Source organism: Octopus sinensis, linkage group LG3, assembly GCF_006345805.1.
Source record: "Octopus sinensis linkage group LG3, ASM634580v1, whole genome shotgun sequence".
Classification (NCBI taxonomy): Eukaryota; Metazoa; Mollusca; class Cephalopoda; order Octopoda; family Octopodidae; genus Octopus; species Octopus sinensis.
The window spans coordinates 44,507,392-44,531,674 of NC_042999.1; the positions used below are offsets into that span (position 1 = coordinate 44,507,392).

Here is a 24,283-nt window from a genome sequence, read left to right on the forward strand (position 1 = left end):
ACTATAGCTGTTTCCAACGAATTTTCAATTGATTAATGAAGACATTACATCATTAGGAAAAAAAAAACCTTTTAACCAGGTGAATACTTGAACCATAACATTCAAAATCCAATGGGATGTGCATCTTTATGATTCTGTAACCCTTGCCCATACTTTGGTATCCGCATATATATTCATCTATTTTTGTTGTGTACACGTTTTACTGTTTGACCCAACCTGGTGTCTTACCATTGAAGAGCCTGATTCAATTGAATCCTGATCTATCACATGTATGTGTATACACACACACACACATATAAGACCCGTCCTCCACAACAGAAGTGTTAAGGCCACATCACCCGGTGAAGAGGATTGGCCTGCAAGAGTCTTGTGCTGGTGTCATGTTAAAATCACCCAACACACACTGTAAAGAGGTTGCCATTAGGAAGAGCATCCAGCCGTAGAAATCAAGCCAAAGGAGACTGGAACCTGGTGCTGCTTGCCAACCCCGGTCAAATCATCTAACCCATGCCAGCATGGAAAATGGACATTAAAGGATATAATGACAATAATGAAATTATTGTGTATAGTGCTCAGGTGCACTACAACTCATCAAAGTTGCATGTACAGTACATAAAATTATGTACAAAAGTCAGGAAAGTGAACAGTGTATGAGTCATGATATACATGTGTGCATACGTATGGAGGGGAGGATATCAGGTGTAGCGTTGGCAAATTTCAGGAAGCATGGAGGTTTTAAAGGATGCAATGTTTCAGCAACTATCAACTGATGCAGGTAGTTTGTTCCTTGCTTCAGCAACTCTGAGTGTGAAAAAGTTTCCAAATGTCATGGGAGCTGTGCAGTTTTCTGACTTTGTAGGCATGCCTACATGTGTTAGACACATGGAGCTCAAAAAAGTACTCAAGGTGGTTGTTGGCATGATGGTTAATGATTTTGTGGGTGTTTATCAAGTCAGTTGCCAGATGTCGGAGCTTCAATGTATTTATGCCTAGGGAAGCAAGGCATTCAGAGTATGGTAGATGCTTGATGGAGGGTATTCACTTGGTTGCATGTCTCTGAACAGTTTCCAGGAGGTCACTGTTCTGAGCAAGATAGGGGTTCCAGACTGGTAATGCAAATTCCAAGTATGGCTGCACCATACCCATATACAGCTTTAAATAGATGGCTGGAGAGTGGCAGACAAAGCTCTTGCTGAGTGATGCCAAGACACCCTCAGTTTTCTTGATGATGATGATATACATACATACACATTCATAAAGAGAATACTTTTTTTTTACTATAAATCACAATATAAGATTTGTATAAATGACTTACATGTTTTTCTTTCTCAATTTGATCATCAACACGATGTACCTTTTCCAAATATTTGAAATGTAATTCCAATAATCGTTCAACCTGAAAAAAATAACATATAACATGTGATTGTACTGACAAAGTTGATATTTCTCACCAAATGATTTTCTTTTTACATTGTGGCAAAATTCTACTAGATATAACAACAATCAAATGAAAGTGTAGAAAGAATTAAAAAATGTTACTAGAAATCTGATACAAACAAACTAAAATATCTACTTTTTAAAGATGTAAAATAGTTAATTGCAACAGCAGATAAGCATTATCTACCCTTATAAGCAAACGGAAGTAAAGTTTTCAGTGACAGGCTAATTTTTGAAAGTAGGTAATAAAAGTATGGAACTTTTGGAATTAATAAAACATCAGTGAGAAAACAGGAAAGAAATTTGAACCAGTAGGCGCAGACGTGGCTGTGTGGTAAGAAGCTTGCTTCCCAACTGCATGGTTCCGGGTTCAGACCCACTGTGTGGCACCCTGGATAAGTGTCTTCTACTGTAGCCTCAGGCCAACCAAAGCCTTGTGAGTAAATTTAGTAGGCAGAAACTAAAAGAAGCCCATCATGTATATATATATATATATAAATCAAATATAAAATATAATTTACAATGTGGGACAAGAACGCAAAAACACACAAAGAGACGACACAAAAAAACAGACGGAACCGGATCATCTTAGCAATTTCGATATATATATTTATATGTATGTATGTCTTTGTGTCTGTGTTTGTACCCCTGCCATTGCTTGACAACCGGCATTGGCATGTTTATCTCCCTGAAACTTAGTGGTTCAGCAAGAGAGGACGATAAAAGAAGTATTAAGCTTACAAAGAATAAGTCCTGAGATCAATTTGTTCGACTAAATGTGGTGCTCCAGCATGGCCACAGTCAAACGACTGAAGCATGTAAAAAATTAGTAATGTACAGTTAAGCAGAGTGTTTTATTGAGCTTGTGAAGTGAGAGTGACAGAGAGGGAGGGAGAGTAAGAAAGACAGCTACTTCCATTGACCACGCTGTGAGTGAGAACATGAAGAAGTTATTACAAGTAAGAGGTGTCAAATGTCTAAACCTACTGAGTACTCTATAAAATCAAATGAAAAAACGTAAAACATACTTTACCTTTTCATGATCATTTTCAGTAAATTTATTTAGAAGTCTCTGCCGCTGGGTACCTTGACAATTCCTCAATAGATTACAGATAATTGATGTAATGTGTTCTAAAAAATAAAAATATAAAAACGTACATATATATTTCTTTCAGCTGCCACCTACCAAATTCACTGACAAGGCTTTTGTCAGCCTGAGACTATAGTAGAAGACACTTGCCCTAAGTGCCATGTAGTGGGACTGAACCTGGAGCCATGTGGTTGGGAAGCAAGCTTCTCACCACACAGCCATGCCTGCACTTATACCTTTCATATTTTACTTGTTTCAATCACTGGACTACAGCCACGCTGGGGTACTTCTTTGAAAGGTTTAGTCGACACAAACTGACCCCAGTACTTATTTTTTAAAAGCCTGGCATTTATTTTATCACCCTTTTTCAGATGAACTGTAAAGTTATGAGGGTGTAAACAAACCAGCACCAGTTGTTAAGTGGTGAGAAAAACATACACCAACAAACATACAACGGGCTTCTTTCAGGTGGACAAACACAGACACAAAGACATACACATACATAAATATATATACATTTATATATATATATATACATGATGAGCTTCTTTCAGTTTCCATCTACCAAATTCACTCACAAGGCTTTGGTTGGCCCGAGGACATTTGTAGAGGACATTTGTCTAAGGTGCCACATAATGGAACTGAACCCAAGACCACATGGTTGAGAAGCAAGCTTTTTAGTCGCACAGCCATGCCCGCACCTATGAAATTGTTAAAAAACTATTTGCTAAAGAAATTTAACAGCACTAAGCAAACCACATTAACTACTAATATCTGGTAGGATTAACCCAACCAATTACATGATGGGCGTATGTGGATTAATGCAACAAACAATTTTTATGTAAATGTTACAAACACATGAATTTCAGAGACAATATTAGTTTACCTTCTAAGGCGGTGAGCTGGCAGAAACGTTAGCACGCCAAGTGAAATGCTCAGCGGTATTTCATCTGTCAAAAATGAGCTATCCTCATGTAAGGTGGTGAACTGGAAGAATCGTTAGCACGCTGGGCAAAATGTTTGGTGGTATTTCACCTGTCTTTGCATTCTGAGTTCAAATTCTGCAAAGGTCGACTTTGCCTTTCATTCTTTTGGGGTCAATAAATTAAGTACCTGTTGCGTACTGGGGTTGATCTAATCGATTGGCTCTCCCCCACAAAAATTTCAGGCCTTGTGCCTATAGTAGAAAAGAATATTATTTTACCTTCTAATTCTTCCATAATTGGTCCAGCTTTACTCTGTTTAGGTGTTTTCATGAAAAGAGGAAATATTGTCCGGAGACCCAAAATATCAATAAATTTTTGACAGTTGTCTGCTCCTTCTGATCCTGTCATAGAATGGTTCAACACTTTAATAGCACTGTTACGAGACATTCGTTTCTCCCTAAAAAAAGAAGATACATTCTATTGGTTATTTCTACACCAATAATGCAATATACTAGTAATAGATACACAAAAATAAAGCACTAGATAATTATAAAACAAAGACTTGGTTTTTAGTGTTGGAAAAATTCCTTGTGTTATTTGTTCCAGCTCTTTAAGGCAGTGAGCTGGCAGAAATGTTAGCACACCAGGCAAAATGCTTAGCGATATTTTGCCTGTCTTAATTTTCTGAGTTCAAATTCTGCTGAGGTTGACTTCAATTTCCATCCTTCCAGGGACAATAAAATAAGTACTAGTTGAGCACTGAGGTTGACGTAATTAATTTACTCAATCCCCCAAATTGCTGGGTATTTTTTGCCAAAATTTGAAATCATTATTTGTTGTAGCTCTTTATATTCAGGGTTTAACTTTGCCTTTCTTTCTTCCAGGATTGATAAAATTAAGTAACAACCTAGCATTAGAGTCAATGTCACCAACAAACACCCTCTCTTCAAAATTGCTGGAGTAACATGAATGTTTGTGTAATGCAGGTGGACAAATACATCAGAGTATTTTGTTCAAAAGTACTAGTTTATTGGTTCTTCATTGGATGTATGTTGGCAAAAGAGAAACATATATATATATATGATAGGCTTCTATGCAGTTTCTGTCCATCAATTTCTATTCACAAGGGTTTAGTTAATCTCATGCAGTGGGGTCAAACCTCGAAACATGTGGTTATGAACTGAACTTCTTAACCAAATAATTGAGCTTGCACTAATTAGCCCTCTAATATATACTATGATAGATCTCTTCTTTATAACAAAATTTATGCCATCATCATCTTCATCCTTTTAACATCCCTTTTTCCATGCTTGCATAAATCAGATGAGGTTTGTGGAGGCAGTGCATTCTCTTTCTATCACCAACTCTTATTTGTTTCCAAACATGATATTTCTCAGTGGTTGGACAATGTTTTCATGAAAGATTGGAAATGAAGGACATTGCTTGAATGACAGGACCTCTTGTTTACAACCAATTCATGCTTGCAAAGAAACACATAAACATAATCACCCATGTACATGCTCAAATACATATATACACATTACAGGCTTCTTTCAACTTGCATCTATCAAATCCATTCACTCATTTACCCTAACCCTAACCCTGGATGGCCTGGAGGAGTAATAGTAGACGTTTGTCCATGTCATTGAATTAAATTTATAAATATTTCATATATTTTTCCCACACTACTTTCTTTTTTTTAGATTTCAACTTAAATGTGATATAGAGGAAAATAAAGATCAATAACAAACTTGTAGATCTTTTATCAATAAAACTATTACTCTTTGTCTTTTGTTCAGAATGTTACTTGTGTTAAAAGGTATTTCAATAAAATACAAATAAATTTGTCAAACCTGAGCATAAGATTCATCAGCTGTAGACCTTCTCCTTTTAGAAATTTGGCACGATTGCAGGGCAACATCAAAGCAGAGCACAAACAATTGAACAAGTTTTCCATTAGTTCAATTTCATCTCTGTTAACAGGATCATGTCTTTTATAAGACTATGCATAGAAATAAAACAAATATAAATATAATTAAAGCAATTAAAAATAAAAACAAAGAAATAAAAATAAGTTTCCAGATAGCCATTGCTTCACATCTTTTGTGATTAGTTTTGCCTACATTGAGCTTTGTTTGTTAGGAGAGAAACTCAGTGAAGAATAACATCTGTAGAGACTTTGTGGGTTCTAGATGTAGGCATTTTGTTTGATAAATGATTGTGCCTTTGTACTGTTGAAAGAGATAAGGTTAGCATGACCCCTATTAGAGGATATTTTCAAGATCACTGTTCACATAGTCCATACAGATTTAGAGTGAAATATTTAGATTGAATATGGATGACACTTGGTTAGAGACAGTGGTTGTTGTTAGGGGTCATTGATGTATAAAAGTGAAGGTTGGGGGATGAAAACTGAACTTTATAAGTACACTAGAGTTAATAGATCTTCATCAGTACATACCACAATGGTGTGATCTGACAGTAGGAAACCACCCATCCAAGTGATGGAAGGGCAACATTACCGTTTTTATCAAATTTCTTGAGTGTGAGAGCTCACTGGTGTGTGACATGACAGAATAACTTTCCAGTAGACCTAGCTTTATAGAAACTGTATGGATGGTTGTTTAGACAGGAGAAATTCGTGTCTTAATGACCACTAGCCATAATAGAGAAAGTTATTGTTGATGGCTGTTTCCATCGATTTTGAGATTCTAAAAGTGAATGTGATAGGTTGAAAGTTGGCAGGGTGAGAGGAGTTGCTCTACTTGGGTATAGGACACATTGTTGTGTTTTTAAAGATTAGGAGTTTGGTGAGAATCGGGGCTAGTTCTGACATACACTGAAAATAACAAAGGAACATTGTCAGGAGTAGAAAGGTCTTGTTGGCCTGAAGCAACCAAAAGTGTTTGTGTGTGTGTGTGTGTGTGGGGGGGGGCTACGAGCCAAGAGGAATGGAAGCAATGGTTTGGGAGGAGATTAATCAAGTGTGGAATAGGATATAACGTGGAAAGCAAATGTGAAACCTTTCCACACAGTTATACTGCTTACAGAACCATCATCAATGAGAAGAGGGAAAGAGGATTATTTCAAGTTAGTAGAGAGCCTTTTGGCAAAGGACAAAAAGGAGTATGGGTATCAGCAGGGTAACTAGTGGATAGTGCAATATACAAAAGCAACCTTCATGGTTTGGATGATGGTATTTGAGTGAAGATGAGTAAAAGTATTTAGGTTGTCGGTTGATATTCTTAGCCTAAACTGCTGCAGTGAAGCTATGAATGAAGCACATAAAACTTATCTAAGTAAATATATTTAATCTGTATTGAACAAATTGATGTAAAGTGAAGTAAATAATTTTCTTTGTGAGACAAAGTATATAACAACTTAATATCAAAGTAGACATCAAAACCATCAGTATAATGTTTTTACAGCACCTAGAACTAATTTGTCACTTATGAGTACTTAAATGTTGATTTTAAATCATTTTATGCATATTTATAACAAATCATTAGCAAGAACTCTTAACATTAGTTTTATATTTTAAAATTAAACAGCAAACTTATACTGCACTAGCACTATGACCCGGCAACGCCGGGTCACAGTGCTAGTGCATGCATATACAGCTGCATGCGTGCGCACATTCACACGAGTACTGTCCAAATCTCCGACCAATCACGTATAGCTAGCTGGCATTCAATTGGCGTATCAAGTTTCGGGCATTTTGATTGGGTTTTGGATAGAAAATTCACAAAAAAGTCACTTCTATTGGTTTTTTAATGGCTTTGCGGGGTGACTGGGGAAATGTAAAGATGTGCACGACCACCATTGGACGGTTTTGAATGACAATAGAAAGTGCGAGCCCTCTAACTGAAAAATTGTGGATTTGTATAAAGGATACACACACAGACAGACATTTTACTGTTTATATATATAGAGATGATCCAAACCTCAAATGTACATTCCAAGACAGAAAATACTTGACTTTTTAAAATAAAATTTATATATTTTATAGAACAACTGTATGTAAATACATACAAAGATTTTAAGATTTTCTAGAGTACTACAATTTATTCTACATTATCACTTTCAAAATGTTACAATTTAAATATCGTTCATAACTTACAGCTAACTGTTGGAGCAAAACATCAATTCCGTCTAGTTCACCAATATACTGCCTGTTCTCTGGAAAATAAGGAAGGAAAGGATATGTAGTGACATAAAACTGATATCCACATTTCAAGAATAAATAAACTTTAAAATAAATTACATTTTAATCTTTCTAACTGAATATGGTTCTTAGTGGTCCAGCCCATCTTACATGTAACTTGATATCACATATAGTGGAATAAGCAGTATTTGCATTGTAAAGTGACAATTGTTTGACTTGCATTGCTGTTACTGCTGTATTTAAATATTCCTATGGGATATTCTGAAGAACAGGTTTTGGGTTCCACAAGTCTTGTGAATTCAACTTAAATACATCATGGTGGTAGTAGCCATGGTCTTCAATTGTCAGTACAACAAAAACTCAACATCTTTTCTGAGGGCTCAAGCTACAAGAAAATATATTCCTATTTATCAACTTTTACAGTTAAAAGTGATAATTTCTTTTAGCTTTTGAGCTTTATAGATATCATCTTAAGACGGGCATGATACTTTAAAGCAAATTTGATATTTGTAAATTCTTTACTTGAAAGGATTCAGAAATAAGATTCATATTGTAAATATAGGTGCAGGTGAAGCTGAGTGGTAAGAAGCTTGCATTCCAGCCACATGGTTCTGGGTTCAGTCCCACTGCATGGCAACTTGGGCAAGTGTCTTCTACTATGGCCTCAGCCCAACCAAAGCCTTGTGAGTGGATCTGGTAGACAGAAACTGAAAGAAGCACATGATATACATATATATCTATGTGTATATGTCTTTGTGTTCATGTTTGTTCCACCCCAGCTGCTTAACAACCAGTGTTGGTGTGTTTATGTCTCCTTAACTTAGTGGTTTGATAAAAGAGACCAACAGAATAAGCACAAGGCTTTAAAACATGGCTCCAGTTAAATGATTGAAACAAGTAAATGATGTGTAATGTACATTTGTACTATAACATAAATGGATTGCTAATTATACTTACCATCATGATTCTGAAGAAGGATCGACATTATTTCACAAGCATACAGTTTATTGGCATCAAATGGTATTTTAGCCTGAAACCAAATCATAACATTTGGGTTTTTAACATGAAAGATTACAAATACATTTTAAGCTTAACTCAAACACAGCCGTAAAAGCCATGCCAAAACAGACCTCTGACTTACCAGCTCCTGTCAAACTGTCCAACCCATGCCAGCATAGAAAGCGGACATTAAATGATGATGATGATGAAATTCATCCAGATATGTAAAATGTTGCCAACATCATCAAACATTTGTTGCCCATGTGGGCATTGGTTGGGCAGTTTGACCAGAGCTGGCAAGCTGCACCAGACTCCAGTCTGATTTGACATGGTTTCTACAAACTGGATGCCCTTCCTAACGCCAAGCACTTTACAGAGTGTGCTGGGTGATTTTATGTGGCACTGCACGGGCACTTTTATATACCACTGCCACGAGTACTTTTCACCACCAGAGGGAAATAATTGTCATACTTATTATCATTGTTAACATACCAGAAACAAAAACTATTAAACCCAATAGTATAATACAGTTCTATATTTAAGAGATGAGGAATTATGTACATTATTTACAATTGTTGGATATTTGTCCTCATCTTGTTTGTTGTTGACACAATGTTTCGGCTGATATACTCTCCAGCCTTCATCAGGTATCTTGGGGAAATTTCGCACCTGGGTTCTTATTCCTAAAGTATTATAACTCAACAAGGTAGTCTAACTCAACAATACTCATTTTTAATTCTGCTAGTAATTCATCTCATATTCCTTTTCTTAATGAAGTATTGCAAACCAAGAATAGATTATTTAACCCTTTAGTATTTAGATTATTTTGTTAAATGTAATACTTATTTATTCATGTTTTGAATTAATCATGCATTATCTTGTAACTTCAAGATTCTAATGATTGGGTAGTTTATTTTTTGAAAGACATTGTAGGGTGGGTGTGAGAGGCCAAATTTGGCTAGTTTGAACATAAAGCGGGTTGAACTGGCTAGAAATGGCCAGTTTAAATGCCAAAAGGGTTAACTTAACTTCAAAATAGACTAACAGGAAATATGCTTACTAAATTAACGACACAAAGTTGATGGATTTTTACTTAGTTACTGGTTCAAAACTATACTCTTTGACAATAGTGTGTCATGTAGAATGACTTGTAGCAGGCCACTAGCACAAGTAATTAATTGTAGAATTTTCTTTCTCAAGTCAAAAATGAAAGAAAACAAACAAACACACACACACACACACACTTACACAAATTTAAAAATAAGACTTTACCTTCAATCGTTTTAAAATCCATTGCATTAAACCTTGTTGAGAAGAATCTGGACAAATCTCTGGACGGAACTCTGTGAGGTTTTCCATTATACCTGATAAAGCATTCAATACCATCATTTCAATTACTCAAATAAAATACACTCTTCCGTTAAAAACAGATACTAGTATTATAGAGAATAACTAGACAACACTTTATTGCTGCCTAGTTGTCAGCTATAATTAAGTAACATTAATCAGACCATACCTCAAATATGAAAACAGTCTAATCAATAAAGTTTTAAACTCTTAAGAAACTGTGAAATGAAACTGCACAAACTAGCAGAAGTTTGAGTCTTAAAAAAAACTAAATCAATGAGTAAAGGTTTTAGTCTTAACCCTTTCGTTACTATATTTCTGACCAAATTACACCCCTTATGTGTTTCAATTAATTTCTAACGTAATCATAAATTTAGTCTGGTTTCATTAAACAACTATAACTTTTTTATTTATCGATATATTAATCTGATTTTTGGAAGATAATTTAATGAAATATTCTCAACCAATTCTATACTCTTTACTCTCTTTTACTCTTTTACTTGTTTCAGTCATTTGACTGCGGCCATGCTGGAGCACCACCTTTACTTGAGCAACTCGACCCCGGGACTTATTCTTTGTAAGCCCAGTACTTATTCTATCGGTCTGTTTTGCCGAACCGCTAAGTGACGGGGACATAAACACACCAGCATCGGTTGTCAAGCAATGCCAGGGGGACAGACGCACAGACACACACGGATACACATACATACATATATATACATATATACGACGGGCTTCTTTCAGTTTCCGTCTACCAAATCCACTCACAAGGCTTTGGTCGGCCCGAGGCTATAGTAGAAGACACTTGCCCAAGGTGCCACGCAGTGGGACTGAACCCGGAACCATGTGGTTTGTAAACAAGCTACTTACCACACAGCCACTCCTGCGCCTATAATTTTTGTCACAAAGTGACTGTAATTGCAGGTAGATACAGGTAAATTCCACAAAATATAAAATTATTAAAATTTTGTTCAAACATCGCTATAGAAAATGGGTTATTAGCTAATATTCAATTGGGTATACAACAAAATTTTACGATAGAATTTGTTATTCTGGGTAACTTTCTGATACCCATAATAATATTTATGGCAAAATAGTCTTAATTTCATTTAAGGTTGTGGGAAACCACAAACTAAACTTTCTTTTGTTTTGTTTACATTTTAGCGTAACAGTTCGTTTCTGCTGTAATGTTTCAAATAGGCTCATTCGAAAAAGTAAATAGAAATAGTCTAAGGTTTTACCCTTCTGGGAAAGTCTGTGGCTTGGTCCAGTTTCTTCAGAAAAATCACCGAAAGAAACAGTTTTTAAATTTTCACTCCATTCAGGTGCCAATTCGTTTTCTTTATCGCTATCGGAGATCTCAGATTCACTGTTTTCACTTTCGGAAAATGAAACATCAGATTCATTATCAAATACCACATGCTTTTTTTTTTCAGTCATAGAGTTAGATTTATGAAGGTCTTCAGTAGAAAATCCTTCGAATTCTGACTCGCTGCTTGATATAATGAAATTCGTATCCATTTTTTGTCAGAATTACAAATTTTGAAAACACAATAGGAACAAATTTCGGAAAAAAATCTCCCAAAATTCACGGAATTAAAATTACACTTCGATTATTGTACAAAACTGTAGTTGAACTGTTTACGAAGTATAATACGTGTTTTCACGAATGTACTGAAGAGATTTGCTCTGATATTCTCATTTAAATATGAATAGGTAAATTCGGGCGGCTTTGTCTCATAAACCAAAATTTTTTTCGGGCGGCTTTGGGCGGTTTGGTAACGAAAGGGTTAATGGTTAAGAGTGGATCCCCAATGCACTATTTAATATTTAAGCTCACCTGCTTCCAGTTGTTCTCAGTACTAGAATTTGAGTACAGAAAATTTTTTTTCTAAGTGAATATGCTCTGATGTATGATATAATGTAACAAAAAAAAAGACAAAACAAATAATTAGATAAAATCTAATCTATAACAGACAAATCAAATATAATAGAATCTGGGGGCAATTTGTGAAATATAAGGATTAATGAATACAAATCAGCCCAAAGAGCTACTGAATGCAAAATATGAGTTTAAACAAAGATTTTATATGGGTGAACAATCTACTAGTATCATCATTGTTTTAAGCCAGTTTCTCTATGCCAAAATAGGTAGGATGATTCTAATACAACACCATCAGATCAGAACACGCCATGGCTTCTTCAATTTCATTGTGGGCTCCATTAGTATCATCAGTTTGCCATAAATGCATTATGGCTAGTGGTAGACATAGTCTTTAATTCTTCAGTGGGTAGATGGTAGCAGTTTTGTATTAAATTTTGCATTTTGTCAGTACAGGAAGACACTCAACAAAATTTTTTTTCAATGATTTGGCAGCTTTTCAGTTTATTTTTACAGCTGACTAAAAGAAAACAAACTTAAAGCTTTCTGTTAAACTATTTACAATTTCAATAAGTTTTTTGGATTTAAGAACTTTATCGATTAGTCTGTTATATTTGAGGGATGTTCAGATTAATGTTGTTTGATGATAAATGATAACTAGACAGCAATGAAGTATTGCTTAGTAATTAGTGTTATTCCATCTATATCATTTGATACTGTTTTAATTGTCATCTTTCATACACATTACATATCTGTAACAATGCAATCTTATCTCTTGCATACTAGACGAATCCATTGATGACCCTATTTTTGTCTCAGTTAACCTGTACTGTTGTTCATGAATGAAAAATATTACACATTTAATGAAGCATGTTCACTGTATTTCTTTACAGCCTTTGTGTATCATCCCCATTTAATTCCTATACCTCACTACCATGCAACACTGCACATTGAATAAAAAGGTTTATATAATCTACTTAGTCACTGATACAGGCAAGATCAACCTCAATTCATTTATGCATGAACTTAGTAAGTTTCTGAAACATTAACTAAAACACTTAAAACTGCTAAAAGTAGCAGGCAATTTTCCATTAAGTAATATGTTTGGGAAAAAGAAAGAAAAAAAACTCAAACAAGATGGTCATGGCTAGAATGCTTTTGATCAAAGATCTGCTAGATGAAGACCAATCTGTGGTTAAATACAACACTTAGTTACGGAAAGTTAATAGACACCTTACCTAAAGTATTATGTACACCATCAGCCTCTTCCTTTACAGTTTCATCAAGCCTTTCCAGATTTTGAACCAGCAAAGCTACAATCTGTCCATCCAACTGTGAAAATATATAAAATCACATGTGAGAAGTGTGTATGTACGCAGGGATGCTCGCGTGCATGTGTGTTGATGCTGATTCTAATGTATTTACTAACATGTGTATACTGAATCATGATGTTGGCTTTGTACAATGTCTTTTGGGGAAACACAACATTTTTGTATCAATTTACTTACTAAGAAATAGAAACAACTTCAATTATTTGTTGCTAGGAAAATCATTAGACTAATTACTAATTTATTTCTGAAAGAAAATATAAAAGAATATGACTTAATAATATAAAACCAAGTAAAAGTACTCAATGATAGCCTACATGGGCCGAAATTCAGTTTTTACGATAACGCAGACTTGAGTGTCAAGGGACATAACAAATGCCACAAAGTTATTTTGTTTGTCTCCCTCATGATTTTGCCAACCTCTACCAATATGTATACTGTTGGCTCTCATAGTCTGTGTTTCTGATTAATGGCTTTACATCTTTACAAGAATTTTCAGTAACAAAAATAAAGAAGATTGATTTTTTTAATTACAAAAAAAAAAAAAAAAAGTGTAACTCAATATGCGCTGCACGTAAAAGATATCTAAGTGGATAAACGTGATAAACGTGTCTTTCAATTAAGCCATAAGTCTATGTAATAAATTGGAGAAAACCGGCAACCTCACCAACCCCACCAGCTTCTCTTGCTTAACCCTTTCATTACCATATTTCTGTTGAGATGCTCTGTGTTTTTTTCAATTAATTTTAAATATAACAAAGAATTTAGTAAAATAATGTAGTCATCATTAAGCTAGTGTTAGGAACATAAATTGTGACTAAGGTTTGGTAGAAGATTTTAATTCAGATCTTTTGAAAACAAGACATTTGTATTACAGAGCCAGAGGCGGTTTCAGGTGGGTTGGTATCAAAAGGGTTAATATCATTGTATTTATTTCATTTCAATATACCATTCTGTTATCAGCAAGTGAATATTAACAAGACACTTTACCTTGCTCTTTACAAGTTCTTAAACGAGCAATACATATATCATACATATAAATATATATTATTGTTTATCAGTGTTTTAACATTCACTTGTGCATGTTTGCATGTGCGGGACAGAATTTATTGAGGCAGATTTTATAGAGCTGATGCCCTTCCTATTGTCAACTCATACTTGTTTTTAGCAAAACAATATTTTCCCATGGCTAGATATCTTTTTCCTAGAAAACGGTAAATGAAAGACAATGTTTGTATGACGAGGACACTCATTTACAACTATTATGCAGTGCCAAGAGAAAGACATAAGTACACTTGCAGTTGCTGATGCACTGAATACACAAACTACCATAGAAAGTTGGTGACTCAAATTTTTGCTAGCTTATATGTGTGTGTGTGTGTGCATGCGTGTATATCATCATCATTATTTAACGTCTGCTTTCCATGCTGGCTTGGGTTAGATGGTTCGACATTGAAATTAGTAAGCTGAGGAGCTGCTCCAGGTTCCAGTCTGGTTTGGCATGGCTTCTACAGCTGGATGCCCTTCCTAATGCCAACCACTCCAAGAGGAATGTAACGGGTGTTTTTTACATACAAGTTATGGGATACCGGCATCAACCATGACTATGATTTCACTTGGCTAGATGAGCCTTCTCAAGCACAGCATATCGCCAAAAGTCTTGGTTACTTGTTATCACCTCTGTGAGGCCCAACATTCGAAGATCACGCTTCACCACCTTGTCCTATGTCTTCCTGGTTATAGATATATATATATATGAATGACAAGCTTCTTTCAGTCTCAAACAAATCCACTTACAAGGCTCTGGCTGGTCATGGGCTTATAGCAGAACAAATTAACTTATAAAATCAAGAATTGTCCCTGTGTATGTCTGTGTGTGTATGAACATACACACACATATAAAAATTGGCTTCTACACAGTTTCTGTCAACCAGATTTCATTCGCAAAGTCTTTAGCTGACTTAAAGCTATGGTAGAAGTTGACTCACTGTGTGTCAAAGATTTGAACCTGGATCAACATAATTGCAAAGAAAATATCTAAATCATATGACAAATCAGTAAATTAAAGATATTGGGGAGATGAAGAGGTGTCAGGCACTAGAAATTTAACCCTTTCGTTACTGAATTTATTATGAGATGCTCTGTATTTCTTTCAATTACTTTAAATATAACAAAGAATTTAGTAAAATAACTTGGTTATCATTAAGCTAGTGTTAGGAACATAAATTGTGATTAAGGTTTGGTGGAAGATTTTAATTTAAAACTTATGTAAACAAGACATTTGTACTCAGAGCCAGAGCTGGTTTCAGCCAGGTTGTTAACGAAAGAGTTAAGTTAGAAGTTTCACTGATACTTACTAATGCATCAACAAGGGCTGTTGCACCATCTTCACTTTCGTTTAAGGTATCAACATCAGTCAATTCCTGGATGAGATCAACTACAGCAATTGAAATATGTAACACTGTTAAGGAAACACACACTCCTGGTATAAATGTTGTCATCATCCATTCATTAAATGAATTTAGATGAATATAACTCGAAACATTGCCTCGTGTCACTGACATCTTGATCCAAGAGGTTAATCCTGGTAAAACACGTGTTTTCAAGATCTACTTTTCCTAGAAAAAGAGTATCAGGCAATTAATACTGTTTATAGAAGGATGAACCATTAGGTAGCTTCTACATGGTTACTGAGCTCGCTAAATCTCTATCAAATCACATTTGTCTTGTCTTGAGAGAAAGAAACAAAAGAGATAATGGATAATGCATTCCTAGATATCATTAACAAGACTGGCTGGTCATGGCTAGAACATCTTCAATCATAGACTTGCGGGATGGATGTTGACCTGGGTCTAAAATCATCAAAAATTTGTTTGGTGATAAGTCCAACTGCTGATAAACTCAGCACTAAAACCAAAACCATACTCACTGAGCTAAGTGCTGTTATTTGTTGAAGTAGTGCAATACTTAAAGCTAGATGCATTGTCACTGAGAGTTAAGTATCTTGGCTATGAACTCAGTATAGAACTAGGAATAGCATATGAACTATTTACACTTTGATTCATTAACCAGTACTTTGCCAATGCAACTGTGACACTCTTTCACACATAGTATAAAGCCATTAAATTGTGTTAAGAATAACACTTAAACCATGCTAAAAACTAGTTATTGTACATTTTCATTGGGAAAGACATGCAAAATAGGATGTTGATAAAATGAAGGAGAGTTTTATTACTCTTTACTCTCTTTTACTTGTTTCAGTCATTTGACTGTGGCCATGCTGGAGCACCACCTTTAGTCGAGCAAATCGACCCCAGGACTTATTCTTTGTAAGCCTAGTACTTATTTTACTGGCCTCTTTTGCCGAACTGCTAAGTTACGGGGACGTAAACACACAAGTATCAGCTGTCAAGCGATGTTGGGGGGGACAAACACAGATACACAAACATATACACATACATATACATATACATATATACGATGGGCTTCTTTTAGTTTCCGTCTACCAAATCCACTCACAAGGCTTTGGTCGGTTCGAGGCTATAGTAGAAGACACTTGCCCAAAGTGCCATGCAGTGGGACTGAACTCGGAACAATGTGGTTTGTAAGCAAGCTACTTACTACATTAGTAAAATAAGAAAAGAAATAATAAACAAGAGCAATCAGAGAGTGTAAACCTCCACCAAGGAAACACCAACTTCATCTCAATGATTAACCAGAAATGATTTTTAAAATGAGAATATCTGAAATAAACTAGACTGCTATCACAAACAAAAATACTAAAAATGAACCCAACCGCTCTCAAAAATTAAGTAAAAAAAACAGGAAAAATAATCTGGAATCCTTGTCCAGTACTGGATTGATTGCAAAATCTAATCAGGTCATACCAGTCACGAGGCCAAACATCCCTGAAAGTTTTATCTGAATCCATGCAGCGGTTCTTGAGATATCTTGTCCATGAACAAACAAACAAACAAACGTGGCTGAAAAAATTACCTCCGCCTTCACACACAACAAACAAAAACAAGTTGTCATACACAAAGGATATCAGTGTTGTCATGTGTTAATAACTGTAATAGTGACTGTACAGTGTTTAGTTCTACTAAAACATGATAGAGTGCAGGCACAGTTGCTACCACATGCATTTCATGGAGGACATCATTCAGTTCCATTTCAGATTCCATAAACCTGTCAAAGAATATTACAGAACACATTATAAGAGAAGAAAGAATAAAATGTTTAACAGATGTAGTAATAAATAAATGTAGTATAGAAGAAGGAAAAAGAAAATCATCATCATCATCGTTAACGTCTGTTTTCCATGCTAACATGGGTTGGACGGTTTGACCGGGGTCTGGGAAGCCAGGAGGCTGCACCAGGCTCCAGTCTGATCTAGCAGTGTTTCTACAGCTGGATGTCCTTCCTAACACCAACAACTCCGTGAGTGTAGTGGGTGCTTTTTACATGCCACCGGCACAGGTGCCAGGGGAGGCTGGCAATGGCCATGATCGGTTGGTGCTTTTTACATGCCACGTTTGGATGGTGCTTTTTATGTGCCACTGGCACGGTAAAATATATTTATAATATGAATAGGTGTACTAGAGTTAACAAAATTTCATAATCTGTTTCTTGATTAGTTGTAATATTCAAGATACATTAAAAAGTTTGGTTATGGAAAATTGCCAACTTTAATCTGTCATATAAACTGAAATTTGTATATTAACATGAATAATGACCACAATCCTACATCCTGATGCAGCTTTGGGCCTCAAATGAAGATATATTTGTAATTATTGGATGGTTTAAAAATGATGAACTGATAAAATATGTGATAAAAAAAAAAAGACTTAGTAAAACGGTCACAAAAAATTGCAAATTTAAACTCAGCTTCTGCAGGCCTTATCATCAGCTAACTCCCAAAACCCAGCACCTATTTCTCACCTACTGTATGTTCTACCAACAGTCAACCTGCCGGAATTCAAGCTGAACATAGATTGCATTGAAAATCTCCAATGTAAGATACTTGTAAATGTTACAGGCATTAACACCTCTGCCTAGAGTAAACTGTAATTAAAAAAAATCCAACTATTGCACAATCTAGAAATAACCAACAAAAACCATTACGACAAAGTATAAGGTTTAAAAAAGTATTATATGTTTACTTTTCTGGCATATCAGGAAATTTGACTCTCATTTCTTGATTTTTGTAGACTCGTTTTTCAAATTGAAGCAACATTCTTTTCAGAGCAATTTCATCAAGAACGTCAATCTGTAAGGTAAACAGAAAATATTTGATCTATATTTTAACAATAATTTCATTTCATGTAATAATTCTCATCATATATGCCTACCAAATTGATTCTGCTTGTCTATATAACATCCTCTTTTATTGGTCTCAGTCACTTGGATTGCAGCTATGCTGGAGCTCATTGTCTTCAAGGGATTTTAATTGAGTATAACAGTTTTAAAATATTTGCAATATTTCATCAACCACCAAGTTTTATATTGTGTTCTTGTAAAGTATTTATAAATGATTTTTACTTTGTAACCACATAGTTTGGGATTCAGTCTCACTTTGACCCATGTCTTACTGGGTGTCCTACTTCCACAAGTTCCATCCATTTTAAGTGATTGGCACTTCTTTAAGCAACTGTCCTCATCCATATGCATCACATGACCAAACCAGTACAGTCTTTTCTCTTGCATATTGCATCTAATTCCTCATATGCCTAACTTTTCTCTCAATACTCTGTTGTACATGTACACTGACACTGCGCATCCAACAGAACATATCAGGTCCTTCCTCTCTAGTCTTTGCATGTCCTCTGCATTCAGGGCCTATGTCTCTTAGAGAGAGAAACTTCTGGTTGCCAACAGAGATAAAAGCTCTCTGAACTTTCTTCATCTTATTCTTATTCTAGTAATTACACTTTCAGTACATCCTTCTCCACTACTAATTAGGTCCCTTAGGTAGCAGAAATTAGTCGCTACCTAAAATTTAAATATTAATATACTGAAGTGAATACACACACATACACGTTTAAAAACATATATATAATCATAATGAGTCAACTAAAAAGTATCCTCTGCGCAGCTTTATATTAATAATTCTTCTTAAAATGTTACTTCTCAGGGTAGTTTAACCCTTTAGCATTCAGATTATTCTGTCAAATGTAACACTTTTTAATTCAAATTGTTTTTAATTAATCCTGCATTATTTTGCAGCTTTGAAATTTTGATGATGTGACTGTATATTTTATAATGGCATTGAAGGGTAGGTATGATAGGCTTGATCTGGATGGCCAGAACATAAAACAGGAAGCACATTTCGGCCGGATATGGCCGGTTTAAATGCTAAAGGGTTAAATAGTGATGTCTATGATTGTACTAGATTACTAGTGCAGTTCACAAAATAATAAGATGGTCTTTGTTTAATTGCTTTTATCATTGTTATTATTAATAGTACATTTAAGAATCCATTCAATTCATGCCAACATGAGAAATGGACTTAAAATGAACGAATGAAATTGATACTAACCTCAGGCTCTTCATCCTCAACTATCTGAGCAATTTTGACACGAGTCTCTTCAGATAACTGAGATTCAGCTCTCATCAGATCGTTTTCTGAAAATTTACTTTTCTTAGGATAGTCACTTTCATTTTCATTTTCACCTTCATAATGTCGCTGCCGTTTATGACTGAATCCAGGTTTTTCTGGCTATGATGATAATAATAATATAACAATAATAATAATGATGATAATACAATAATGATAATAATGATAACAATAAAAAAAAAAAAATAATATACACTACAAAATCAGTACTCCTGTTTACTGGTATGAACATCACCCCAAGCCAGTTGTTGGAGGTAAAAATAATGTCACTATACTCTGGGATTTTCCAGTCAACACTGACAGAATGATCCAGGCTAATCGACCAGATATAATTATTAAAGACAGGGAAGAAAACACTTGTAGACTAATAGATATAAGTGTTCCCACTGAAAAATATATCTGTAAAGGAATTTGACAAATTAAGTAAATATAAGGACCTGGAAACTGAATTACAAAAGATGTGGGATCTTAAAGTGAGAACTGTTCATGTTGTTCTAGGTACCCAAGGTATGATAAAAAGGGATGTCAGAAACATCTAGATAAGATTCCAGGAGAACCTTGTCTCAAAGAAATCCAAAGGATTTAAATATCTGTGTTGTATTACAAGAAGATATTTTGCTACTGCTCCTACCACTTCCCCATCCCCAAGCTTTCAGTCAAACTGTAACATCTCTTATCTTTCACTTGCCTCAGGATGCTGGCTGTGTCTCAGCAAGTGACTGTAACAAAAATGCAGATTAAAAGTAAAAAATAACAATAATAGAAATGATAATAAAAATAATAATAATAATCCCTTCTACTATAGGCACAAGGCCTGAAATTTTGCTGGTAGGGTTAAGATGATAACATCAATCCCAGTACTCAGCTGGTACTTATTTCATCGACGCCAAAAGGAAGAAGGCAAAGTTGACCTTGGCAAAATTTGAACTTATTGACAGATGAAATACTGCAAAGCATTTTGCCTAGCATGCAAATGGTTCTGCCAGCTTTCTGTCTTGATAATAATAATCCTTTCTACTATGGGGAGAGTACTAGTTGATCTCCTCGATCCCAGTACTTGATTGGTACTTAATTTATCAATCCCGAAAGGATGAAAAGCAAAGTCACCTTGATGATAATAATAAAATGATAATAATTATTTCAAATTTTTGCCACAAGGGAAGTTTGGGGGAGGTGGGAATGAGTCGACTACATCAACCCCAGGATTCAACTGGTACTTATTTTTAGGATGAAAGGCAAAGTTGCCTTGATAATAAGATAATAATAATAATACAAACACTAATACAATAAAAGACTGCACCACACCCCATAAAAAAAAAGAAACCGATGAAATACAATACTGGGAAGTGTGTACACTCCCAACAACAACAACAAAAAAGAACACACAATGCTGTGGTTGAACAATGATAATAATAAAAATAATAGTAATAACAACAACCCACAAACACAAGACACACTTTACACAGTAAATATCCAATAAAATAAACAACCTTTACAACATGTACTCTAGAGGCCATATACCCAACAGAAGAACACAACTCGCATTACACACACAGCACAATCACTAATACAACAAAAGGCTACAACCAAAGCCCATAACAAAACAAACATGTTTGAAACTAACAAATGTCAAATAATAAAAATAATAATGGTTTCAAATTTTGGCACAAGACTAGCAATTTTATTTGGTGGGGATAAGTCTTATTTTATTGACCCAATGAGGTTAAGAGGTAAAGTCAACCCCAGCAACATTTGAACCTAGAATGTAAAGACGGACAGATGTCGCTAAACATTTCGCCTGGTGTGCTAATAGTTCTGCCAGCTCACCATAATAATAATAAAAATAATAATAATAATAATAATCCCTTCTACTATAGGTACAAGGCCTGAAATTTTTGGGGAGGGGGCCAGTTGATTCGATTGACTCCAAAAGGATGAAAGGCAAAGTCAATCTCAGCAGAATTTGAACTCAGAATGTAATGGCAGACGAAATATCGCTAAGCATTTCGCCCAGCATGCTAACAATTCTGCCAGCTTGCCGCCTCCATATAATAATAATAATAATAATAGCAGTAGTGGTAGCAGCAGCAGTAGAAGATGATGATAGCTTTTGCTTAATTGACAATGTTTTCAAAATAATCAAAAATGATAAAGGTAGAAAATGGATGAGAAAAATGCAATAATACAAAGAACATAATTAACTTAACTTGAAAATACTTTAAATCTAAAACTTAAATTTCTAGTTAAACCAGTACACAAGAGTTTGCAGTAACGGTATTTAATGAATAAATAATCAATCAGCTGACCAGTAACTAGAGAGTAATACACTATTAATTCTCTAAAACAAAAACGAATTTTTGCATAAGCTTAGATACAAATAACTTGATTACTAGTAATATATATATCCCTGATATATACAGGGTGAGGTAAAAGTCATGTCCCATAGGAGTTAATTAATTAATAATGTTTTAAATGTCTAATTTCTTCTGATATCTTCTTATTTGCAGAAACAACTTTGATGAATTAAGATGAGTGAAAAACTAATGAAGGATGAATGGGTTACCTTAGTGTTCATGTATTGGAAAGCAGGTGCTACTCACAGATCTGTTTAAAAGGAACTCAACAGGTAGAATCTACACTGACTTCCAATAGATAAGTGTAATTAATCATTTTAAAGAAACTAGTAGTGTTTCTGACCACCCTTGAAGTGGCAGATCGAAAGTGCAACCAAATCAACATCAATGGTGGAATTGAAAATGAAATGCAGTAAAATAACAGAGGAAACTCTCTGATGTGTTAACCCTTTCGTGTTCAGATTACTCTATCAGATCATCATCATCATCATCATCGTTTAACGTCCGTTCTCCATGCTAGCATGGGTTGGACAGTTCGACTGGGGATCTGGGAAGCCAGAAGGCTGCACCAGGCTCCAGTCTTATCTGGCAGTGTTTCTACAGCTGGATGCCCTTCCTAACGCCAACCACTCCGTGAGTGTAGTGGGTGCTTTTTACGTGCCACCTGCACAGGTGCCAGGCGAGGCTGGCAACGGCCACGGTCGGATTGGTGTATTTTATGTGCCACCGGCACAGAAGCCAGACGAGGCGGAGTTGGCATCAGCCACGAGTCGGATGGTGCTTTTTATGTACCACCAGACCAGGGATCCTGGCTGATTCAATTCGATTTCGATTTCGCTTGCCCCAACATGTCTTCGCAAGCAAGGGGGTTGGCATGGGTGCCTGTTGTACGGTCAGATTGGTGTATTTTACGTGCCGCCGGCACGGAAGCCAGTGGAGGCGGCGCTGGCATCGGCCACGAGTCGGATAGTGCTTTTTACGTACCACCAGACCAGGGAACCTGGCAGGTTCAATTCGATTTCGCTTGCCCCAACATGTCTTCGCAAGCAAGGGGGTTGGCATGGGTGCCTGTCGTACGGTCAGATTGGTGTATTTTACGTGCCACCGGCACAGAAGCAAGTGGAGGCGGCGCTGGCATCGGCCACGAGTCGGATAGTGCTTTTTACGTACCACCAGACCAGGGATCCTGGCTGGTTCAATTCGATTTTGACTTTGATTTCGATTTCGCTTGCCCCAACATGTCTTCGCAAGCATGGGTGCCTGTCGTCGGATGAGGTTCTATATCGACTTCGCTTGCCCCAACAGGTCTTTGTGTCCAAGGGAGGAAAGGCATTCATAAGTGGGCTGGGCTCACTTGTCCTGCCTGGTCTTCTCACGTACAGAATATTTCCAAAGGTCTCGGTCGCTGGTCATTTCCTCAGTGAGGCCTAAAGTTCGAAGGTCGTGCTTCACCACCTCGTCCCAGGTTTTCCTGGGTCTACCTCTTCCACGGGTTCCCTCAACTGCTAAGGATTGGCACTTTCTCACACACCTATCTTCATCCATTCTCGCCACATGACCATACCAGCGCAATCGTCTCTCTTGCACACCACAACTGATGCCTCTTAGGTACAACATTTCTCTCAAGGTGCTAACGCTCTGTCGAGTATGTATTACTTATTTATTCATTACTTTGAATTTATCAGGCATTATCTCTTAGCTTCAAGATATTGGTGGTATGATTGTTTACTTTTAAAATGACATTGTAGTATAGATGTAAGAGGTCAGATCTGGTCAGTTTGAACGAAAAACAGGTAAAATATTTGGGCTGGATATGACTGGTTTAAATGCTAAAGGGTTAATGAACCATGCAGGCACAGAATTGAAATGTGTTATGAAAAGGAAGGGGAGCATTTTGAACAGCACATAAAACTAGCAAATAAAATTTTCCTGTGTAATTATACTTTTGATAAATTATCCCTGTGGTGCATGACTTTTGCTTCACCCTGAATATTCTTAGACGTGTTGGCTGCTCATCTCAAAATTAAAACAATTAGCCAAAATGAATAGAAATGTGTCCACAAAAGAAAAAAAGGAAAAAACCCTCCCAGTTACTGACAAATTGAACAGCTACTGGAACCCCCCAAAAAATTAAGCATG

The 24,283-nt window shown here is 35.8% G+C and overlaps 1 protein-coding gene across 1 annotated transcript in view; it reads right to left on the reverse strand.

Moving 5' to 3' along the window:
• Nucleotides 1-24,283, reverse strand: part of LOC115209129 (beta-catenin-like protein 1) — a 35,364-nt gene that overhangs the window by 4,184 nt on the left and 6,897 nt on the right. Inside the window, exons 2-13 of the mRNA XM_029777274.1 lie at nucleotides 19,713-19,892; nucleotides 18,337-18,443; nucleotides 17,223-17,362; nucleotides 15,532-15,629; nucleotides 13,085-13,178; nucleotides 9,890-9,981; nucleotides 8,576-8,648; nucleotides 7,574-7,632; nucleotides 5,307-5,455; nucleotides 3,732-3,910; nucleotides 2,471-2,568; nucleotides 1,316-1,396 (exon numbers count right to left, since the gene is read on the reverse strand). Coding sequence (XP_029633134.1) covers nucleotides 1,316-1,396; nucleotides 2,471-2,568; nucleotides 3,732-3,910; nucleotides 5,307-5,455; nucleotides 7,574-7,632; nucleotides 8,576-8,648; nucleotides 9,890-9,981; nucleotides 13,085-13,178; nucleotides 15,532-15,629; nucleotides 17,223-17,362; nucleotides 18,337-18,443; nucleotides 19,713-19,892 — 1,350 coding nt within the window. The remainder of the gene's footprint in view (nucleotides 1-1,315; nucleotides 1,397-2,470; nucleotides 2,569-3,731; nucleotides 3,911-5,306; nucleotides 5,456-7,573; nucleotides 7,633-8,575; nucleotides 8,649-9,889; nucleotides 9,982-13,084; nucleotides 13,179-15,531; nucleotides 15,630-17,222; nucleotides 17,363-18,336; nucleotides 18,444-19,712; nucleotides 19,893-24,283) is intronic.